Source organism: Cynoglossus semilaevis, chromosome 9 (assembly GCF_000523025.1).
Source record: "Cynoglossus semilaevis isolate Cse_v1.0 chromosome 9, Cse_v1.0, whole genome shotgun sequence".
Classification (NCBI taxonomy): domain Eukaryota; kingdom Metazoa; phylum Chordata; class Actinopteri; order Pleuronectiformes; family Cynoglossidae; genus Cynoglossus; species Cynoglossus semilaevis.
Window position 1 is genome coordinate 2,721,561 of NC_024315.1, and position 8,845 is coordinate 2,730,405.

General features: G+C 42.7%; 1 protein-coding gene across 2 annotated transcripts; it reads left to right on the forward strand.

The window, feature by feature from the left end:
- Positions 1–1,302: 1,302 nt before the first annotated feature.
- On the forward strand, positions 1,303–3,570 carry pou4f2 (POU class 4 homeobox 2). 2 transcript variants are annotated; one of them, XM_025058918.1, is made up of 3 exons: positions 1,303–2,127; positions 2,209–2,252; positions 2,558–3,570. In XM_025058918.1, the coding sequence occupies exons 1-3, from the start codon at positions 2,036–2,038 to the stop codon at positions 3,517–3,519; spliced, it is 1,098 nt and encodes a 365-aa protein (XP_024914686.1). In that variant the 5' UTR covers positions 1,303–2,035; the 3' UTR covers positions 3,520–3,570. The 2 variants fall into 2 exon arrangements, with proteins under 2 accessions (XP_024914686.1, XP_008314661.1); XM_008316439.3 differs by having other exon boundaries at positions 1,305–2,248; positions 2,587–3,570.
- The last annotated feature ends 5,275 nt before the right edge of the window (positions 3,571–8,845 follow it).

Here is an 8,845-nt window from a genome sequence, read left to right on the forward strand (position 1 = left end):
CGTGTGAGGAAATAGAAAATCTGTATAAAAATATTTCGATTAGAGCGCACCGTGAAATGACGCAGACGCTGTGGCCACAGACGGATATGAAGGAGCGTGGTCTATAATTATTAAAACAATAAACTTAAAGAGTAAAACTGGGGGAGAGTGAAATGAACACACGAGGTGAAACAACAAAACCGAAGGAGACAATGAAGCTCAAAGACAATGGTTTCACAGTTTCTTCAAGAGAGAAAACACAATTCCACGTGTGTGTGTGTGTTTGTATGAGAGTGTGTGTGTAAAAAAAAAAAAAAAAAAAAGAAGTCAAGTCGCCACCACACAAGGAAAACAGATTCGGGGAGCCATTCTTCTCATTACTTTTAACCTTCGAGTGCTTGGTAACGTCACATAATTTATCTCTCTCTCTCTCTCTCTCTCTCTCTATGACCACATTAAAACAAATTACACAGCCCTTGTTAATTACAACGTTTTAATTACATTACCAATGAAATTGCCTAATTAAAGAGGGAGACAAGATAATAGCCTGATATGACAAGTGTATATATATGCAATTAAATGCTGCTAATTATTTGAAAATCCCCCACTTTTACCGCCATCCACCGAGTGGCCCCTTATGCCAAAAAAAGAGAAAGAAAATGTCGACACACACTATAAAATGAAGTATTTTTGGTATATTTTTTTTACACAAAAATACGAAATGTGGTTTGCAGCAGGTTTAGCCAGTTTATGATTTAAAAAAAGTTAAAATAGTAAAATGCAGAAACTAATGCTTACGTCGACACGAGCACAAAAATGTACAAAAAACATTTAAAGCTACTTCGTTTCAAGGCTTATATTAAATGTATAATTAAATTATATATATATATATCTCAATTGTGCTCCCAACTTTGACTAGTTTTAATTTACAAAGTGGAGCTGTCCGTGGTAATAGTCTCGGATCTGCACTTCAGTGCAGGAGCTGTCCATGGTACCAGTCAGTCCTCTCCGATAGAAGCTGCTGTTTTTTCTCGTAGCTTTTCCCTGTGATATTAACCGATAATAAACAGCTCTCAGGTGGAACAAATCGAAATCCAGAAAGTCTCAGAACTTGGTGCTGGTGCTGGTAACGAGATGTTGGTGGTAAGAGGTAGAGAAATGAAATGAATGCCCTGTCGCCCAGTGCCCATGCGCAGAGTCCCCAGCGGTGCTGCTGTAGCTAATGAAGAATAATAAATCATGAAAAGGTTTTTTGTTTTTTTCAGGTACAACTGCCAGCAGTGTGTGAGATAGAGATTGAGTGTGTGTGTGTGTGTGTGAGAGAGAGAGAGAGAGAGAGGAAGGAGAGCAGAGCGAGAGAGAGAGAGCGAGAGAAAGAGAGAGAGAGCAAAAGAGGGAGAGAGAGAGGCAGAGGCGGAGAGAGGCTCATTCTGCGCGTCGTCTCAGAGCAGAAGTAGTTCCAGTCCCCGCAGCATTCACGGTTGTGGACGACAGTGTCGACTGTCACTGCCAGAACTTCTCAGTTACGGTCACTTCGAGACGGAAACTTTTGTCAAAAAACTTTTTTTTTCTCGGTCGCAACATTTTTTCACTTGACGATTTTTTTTGGAAATCCTAAGAGACGTCGAGAAATCAGAGAAAAAAAACCGTTTTGTTTTTGTTGTTTTTTTTAAAATACATTTTCCTTGGCGCCGTCCAAGATAAGATCTGACAAATAATCCAAGGCGAACAAAGCGATTTTTTAACGAAAAAAAAAAATAGTTTCAAAGAGGGGATAGCTGAAGACAGAAGAGAGGACAGTCCACGGAGGAGACGGTGTCGGCTGCGCTCTCCTTGCATGGTTCGTTGTTGGCTCCTCACCACCACCACCACCGCCGCCGCCGCTTATAATAAATAGATGTGATAACCTCAAGTGTTGGACCGCGGTCTTCAGCCTGCACTGCACTCGACAGTGACTCCAGATTCCTGCGAAGCAATTGGGCTTCAACTCCCCGAGCGAGGAGGCGGAGTCTTAACTTATTAAAAGCAACTTGCTGAGGCTCGGACTCCAGCAAACATGATGATGATGTCTCTCAACAGCAAGCAGCCTTTCGCCATGGCTCACGCCAGCTTGCCCGAACCCAAGTACTCGTCGCTGCACTCCTCCTCGTCGTCCACGCTGACTTCCAGCGCGCCCTCGTCCTGCTCGTCCTCCCGGCACAGCAGCAGCATCATCAGCAGCAGCAGCAGCTCAGAGGCGATGCGCCGAGCCTGTCTCCCAACCCCACCGGTACGTATTCTGCATAATCACTGCTTAAAGGCACATTTTGACAGCCCACTTTTTTTCTTGATGTTTTTTTCATGTCTGCACAGCAAATCACCAGCAACACCTCCATATTTTTTTTCTCTCTCCTCCACTCAACTTATGTATTCAGTCGGCTTTGCCTCTCATATTAATTTTTATGACCTGGGATGTTGCATGTGTCTTGTTTTGTGCGATCCTTTTTTTTTTTAAAGAATTTCTCTGCTTTTTTTTTTCCCCCTCACATTCTGGAAATGTTTTAAACCGAGGAGTGGAGGGAGAATTCCCTGCTGACAGTTATGTGTGCATTCTATTTGCAATTGCAGAGCAATATATTCGGAGGCTTGGATGAGAGTTTGTTGGCCCGGGCTGAAGCTCTAGCGGCGGTGGATATAGTCTCGCAGACCAAGAGCCACCATCACCCTCCACATCACAGTCCCTTCAAACCGGACGCGACCTACCACACCATGAACACTCTTCCCTGCACCTCGTCTTCCTCCTCCTCCTCCTCGGTGCCTATTTCTCATCCTTCCGCGTTGGGCGGGCATCATCACCACCACCACCATCACCACCATCACCAGCCTCACCAGGCTCTGGAAGGGGACCTGCTCGACCACATCACCCCTGGACTGGCACTAGGAGCCATGGCTGGGCCGGATGGCTCGGTGGTTTCCACGCCTGCGCACCCTGCCCACATGGCGGGCATGAACCACATGCACCAGGCAGCCATCAACATGGCACATGCCCACGGGTTACCGCCGCACATGGGCATGAGCGACGTGGACGCCGATCCCAGGGACTTGGAAGCGTTCGCGGAGAGGTTTAAGCAGAGACGGATCAAACTCGGGGTTACCCAGGCGGATGTAGGGGCAGCTTTGGCCAGCCTGAAGATCCCTGGCGTGGGCTCCCTCAGCCAAAGCACCATTTGCCGATTCGAGTCCCTCACGCTGTCTCACAACAACATGATCGCACTCAAGCCCATCCTGCAAGCGTGGCTGGAGGAAGCGGAGAAATCGCACAGGGAGAAACTTAATAAGCCCGAGTTGTTCAACGGCGCGGAGAAAAAGAGGAAGCGCACGTCGATAGCGGCGCCGGAGAAGAGATCACTGGAGGCCTACTTTGCCATTCAGCCGCGTCCTTCCTCGGAGAAAATCGCAGCAATAGCAGAGAAGCTGGACCTGAAAAAGAACGTGGTCCGGGTCTGGTTTTGCAACCAGCGGCAGAAACAGAAACGGATGAAATACTCTGCATGCGTGTGAAGTCGCTTTGAACCAACACCCACCAAAAAAAAAAAAAAAAGACTTGGAACTGTTTAGAGACGATTTGTATCATATACTTCCTTTCACACCCTTTTTCAATCATTGAAGACTCTGTGCTTTGAACTTCGAAAAATTCCTAAAAAAAAATAAAAAAGAAAAAGAAAAGAAACATTGACTGAAAAAAACCAACAACAACAACAACAACAGCAACAACAACAGACACTTCTCAGACTGGCGGAGATGCAGATGTGGAGTCGAGTAAAAAGCATCGTTTGACCGGACAAGTAAGACCACTGTTTCCACACTTATGCTTCACCTTTTAATGCCAACGCAGTGCGACTTATACAGGACTGCCTCCTTTAAAATTTAATTTTCATTTGTCATTTTAAATAAATCACCGCAGCATTCGTTAATTCCTAATGAAAAACAGTGTTTGTTATGTGCACAGCGTGAAAAGACTTGTTAGACTCGAAGCACTTGGTTGGCGACTAATTGTTGTTTATATATACATATATTTTTAGCTTATTTAATAAGCTGCGTTTGATTTTTGCTTAAGTTCACGACGATGCAGTCTGACGTTTTATTCAGGGTCCATGATGAGGGAGAACAACACACTACGGTGTCGAAAGCTAATATTAGATTACTGCCAAAAAAAATAAAAATAAAATAAAAAACCTTCTGTAAATTAATAATCTAAGTGTCACACACACCCAATTCTGTGTCTAAATGTGTAATTTATTACACTTATTTTGTTACAATGTGTGGGATATATTTTTCATGATGGCGGGGTTTACAGTAAATAAAGGTGAAGGCTTTAAAGGCCTGAGTGGGTGAGAGGTCCAAAAAAATAATTTCGTAGAATTTCCCAGTTACAAAAAACTATTATTCCAAGCCTCCTGGAATACGGCTACAGTTCAGCGTGGGCCTGTATCTTATGAACTATTTATTGAGTGAGGTCATGTTTACTTCATTATATATTTATTGGGATTCCCCCCTCCTCCGTTTTTGCTTGAGAAAATCTAATTCTAACAGCAAGTTAAACGTGTTGTTTTGGTTTAAAGGGAACGGCTGTAAAAAAAAAACATAAAATAAAATAAAAAAAAGAATGAAAGAAAATACAGTCCACGAAAATTTAAGTGTACGATTTCGAAGGGTTTGAGATGATACAATCGAGATATATATGAGATAGTATTCTCTTTTGGAAATTATTTTATGTATGTTTTCTCTGCTCTTTATTTGTATACATAGGCGGAAGTCCTTGCTTGTTAAAATCACCTTGTTTTAAGTATTTTTTATTTTGGTTTTGTTTGTTTCTTGAAAAGAATCAGCTTCATGGAAGTATACGTGTACAATGTAAATATTTCATTGGAATCAGTCGATGCACATAAATATATCGTACAGGTTTTTGCTGTATTGCTGTTTTAGCTGAGGTAACTTATTTCTGTAATGTATTTTGGCTTTTTTGGTTCCTGGTTAAATTATACCGTTAATTTATTACATTCTTGTAATTTTAATTATTTAATTATTGAACTGCAATATGTGTTTCATTAAAGAACAATCTTTAACATTTACCCCGCTCTTTCTCACGTGACTACACAGTGCAACAAGGGCTCACCCAGACTCATATTCTTTTATTTATTCATCTACTTATTTATTGATGATGGAGGAGGGAAATAATTTAGCTGTGGGCTGCGCATCTTGTAAATGAGATTCTCTAGATTCATGAGAGCGTTTTGATTTTTTTTTATTTTAAAATGTAGAAAATGTAGAGAAAGAAAATTTAAAAAATATCTTTTAAAGGTAACGTGAATTTACGAATGCCAGGTGTGAAGTGATGACGATATTACCGGATCTGGAGGACAGCACAAAAACAAAAATCTGCCTCCTAACTAGACCGTAGTGAGATACACAATGTCTTTATGTCTATATTTTATATATATATATATCGGGTTTTTTTACCTTTTGTTAACCTAACGCCATATGCTCCTCAGGCCTCGTCTTGAAGCAGGCCTTACAGGAGACCCGGCTCTCAAACCCACCACCACTTTTAAAGGCACACGTGGCTACCACGCGGACGTGCTGCCAGCTTACGCGGCTCAGTGTTGCCTTACCTGGGAGCAAATGCTAATATTCTATTAGAGACTAATCAGGGGGTCTACGGAGAGCTGGATGGGTCTCTGGAGTGCAGACTTGCCAGATGTCAAGGCGCCAGAAAACCAGCTCTCCTGCCAGCGTGCCCGTCTCTATTCAAATACACACAAAACATGGGGGCTGCAGGCTTCGAAGCACAGGCTTTGGTTCAGATTTAGACATAAAGTGTAAGAGAGAGAGAGAGAGAGAAAAAAAGAATACACACATACACACACACAAGGAGCGTAGTGTTTTGAATTCATGTCCAGAGCTGAGCTGCTGTTTGTGGCTGCAGGGGCTGACGATTGGTGAGGAGCTGAGCAATCGTTTCAGCACCATGGACAGGTACCAGCGCCATTAGCATGTCTGAAAGCCTCGTCTTTCAGGTTTACACTGGTTATTTACAACAGACGCATTATATTTACATATCAATTAAAAAAAATAAAAAAAATAATCTTGAATCCATTTTCACAGCTGCTCATTTCGCACTGTATATTAAAGATAAACAAGAAGTGAAATTCGTATAATTAGCTCATAATAATAATTTAGACCCAGACCCAGTGTCAGCTGTCATTTAGGTAACTGGATTTGAAATATTATTATACTCCTTCAGGCTAAAAAGAGAGTTGTGTTATATTTATTTTAGAAATATATAAAACTGTATTGGATTTAAAAAAAAAAAAAAACCAACATAACCCTGAGCATTTTTTTAAATCGCAGCTGTGAACCCATGATGTCCAACCGTCATCCTCCCCCTGACATATTAATAAAATCAAAACGAGCCTTATTAATAAGACACACTTGATGGTTCATCAATTAAAAGATGCTCCTGGTGAGTGCTCCTAATTTCCCCTAAATGAGCCATTCACTTAATACGCTAATAAGAGCGAATTATTAAATTACACATCGAATTATGAAACGCAGATAATTATGAAGAGTGAGTTAAGTAGTCATTAGCCATCCATGTTAATTACCGCTGGTCATGGAGGGGCTGCCTGCTGAGTGTCTCGTCGGGAATTGAAATTAACTTTATATGCAGTGAAGCCTCGCTGCTGTTTGACAAGGAAAAGACAGACAGATCCAGGCATGAGGAGGAGGAGGAGGAGGAAGAGCAGGAGGAGGAGGCAGAGGCAGAGGCAGAGGCAGAGGCAGCCTCCTCAGCACCGGGCTGCTGCTGCTGCTGCTGCTGCTGCTGCTGCTGCTGCTGCTGCTGCTGCTGCTGCTGCTGCTGCTGCTGCTGCTGCTGCTGCTGCTGCTGCTGCTGCTGCTGCTGCTGCTGCTGCTGCTGCTGCTGCTGCTGCTGCTGCTGCTGCTCCTGCCTGTGCTCACCTTTTCATATTGGGCGAGGAAAGAAAATCAATCGGCATTCTTTGATAGTGAATCAATGCTGCACCAAACATAAAAAACACAGCTGCTACACACATGTAGCTGCTACAAAAAAAAATCACGATTTTTGCTTATGTTTTATGAGGCAAACCGTTTACCTTAAAGCCACACAGACAGTTCCTCCCATCACTAGTCCTGGGCCCAAACCTATAGAATAGGCAGCAGGAGCTTTCTTGCAAAAAAAAAAGAAGAAAAAAAATGGGGGGCAGCGCTGTTTCCTTTTGTTATAATTACGCCCTCTGTTTTACTCCCCCCCCCCCCCCCCCCCCCCTCCCCCCCCCCCCCCCCCCACCATGAAGCCAGGGAGTGTCGGAGCTCCGCCTGGGGACCTGGGACCAGAATATTTTAACTGTACATTTACGGCAAGTGTCTGCCTTCAAAGACGCGACTGGGCTCGAATTAGACGAACCGTGAGCCATAAACTGAACCCGCTGAACACACACACACACACACACACACCTACACAAACACTCTGTTATGTTCGTTTGAATCCAGAATATTTCAGGCCGACACCGCCTGGGTGAGAAGTGAAATCACCACGTGACACTGTCGCCAATCAGTTGTTGTTGATGCAATATTCAGGAGACGTCGATAGTCGTTAGTTTGTTAAGTGTTTTTTTTTTTTTTTTCCTGGAGCAACACTGACGGGGTAGGTGGAGGCTGGTGGGGTACTTCCTGATCTAACGAGACATAACAGGCAGCGCCACACTGATCTGCCAATGAAACAACACCTCCTCCAACACCTCCTCCAACCACCTCCTCCAACCACCTTATACTCAGACACACAGCAGACCAAACTTGGTCAGTGATGTCAGTGTCCAGACGATGGCTTCATCACAGGCCCCTGTACAATAATAATAATAATCCAAAACAATCCATTAGCCAATCAGCGCCGCCCACTGACGCTATATTTGAAGCACCTGCATCACTGTTAAAACATCCCAACAACGTTACACCACAGGCTGAACCCCATTTTCTTTCGCGTCCATACATCCGATTATTGAATCGTTAACGATTAATCGCGGCGATCTAGGAAAAACACTGTAAAAAATAAAGGCATTGTATTCAGATAATGCAAACGTGAAAATTGCGTATTAATGATTAGGATTTAGATGTAGTTTTATTAAAAATGTGGAGCGGGTGAGTCATATATTACAGGTTATTGAAAGTAAGAAAGGCCCAGGGGCGTGACTAGAAGGTGGATGCTGTGAGGCCACAGTCACCCCTGATGGTAACTGCACCTCCAAACCACGTTCAAATATTGACAATGTTCTGCTTTGGAAAATATAATTTTTTAAATATGTGTTCAGTAATGATAGAAGAGTTGGAGCGATGCCTACGTAAAAAAATAAGAAAGAAACAAAATTATGAAGAGACTTGATCAGACAATAATGGGTGTTAAAGACATTAGAACACTTCCACACTGCATTCTGTGAGAAATTTAACTGAGAAACCTCACGTACTATACAAAAGAATATGTTCAGGAACTTAAGAAACCACTGTCCATGACGTCGTACCTTAAACAGACAACTTTAGATGCAGTTTGATCACATTCAAAGTCAATGAAAGATCATTCCTCTAAATTATCACACACAGTTCAATAAGTCGTCTGGTCTTTACCAGGTGTATTAATACAATATCTATTCACTTAAAAATGTGTTTATCATTTAATTTCCGCCACGACATCGTCTCCTCAGTGTTTTATGACCTTCTGTGCAACTCACTAGCATCGGAGAGCCTACAACGATCAAACATTAAACAACAGTGGGAGGGTAAACACCTTCATAAGCAGCTCCACGTCTTCACGCTC

What these genes read in the sequence shown, in the direction of transcription:
- pou4f2 (XM_008316439.3), top strand. Translation starts at nt 2,036, where the DNA reads ATGATGATGATGTCTCTCAACAGCAAGCAGCCTTTCGCCATGGCTCAC. An exon ending in CCTGTCTCCCAACCCCACCG is followed by an intron (nt 2,249 to 2,586) that starts GTACGTATTCTG and finishes TTGCAATTGCAG; the next exon opens with AGCAATATATTCGGAGGCTT.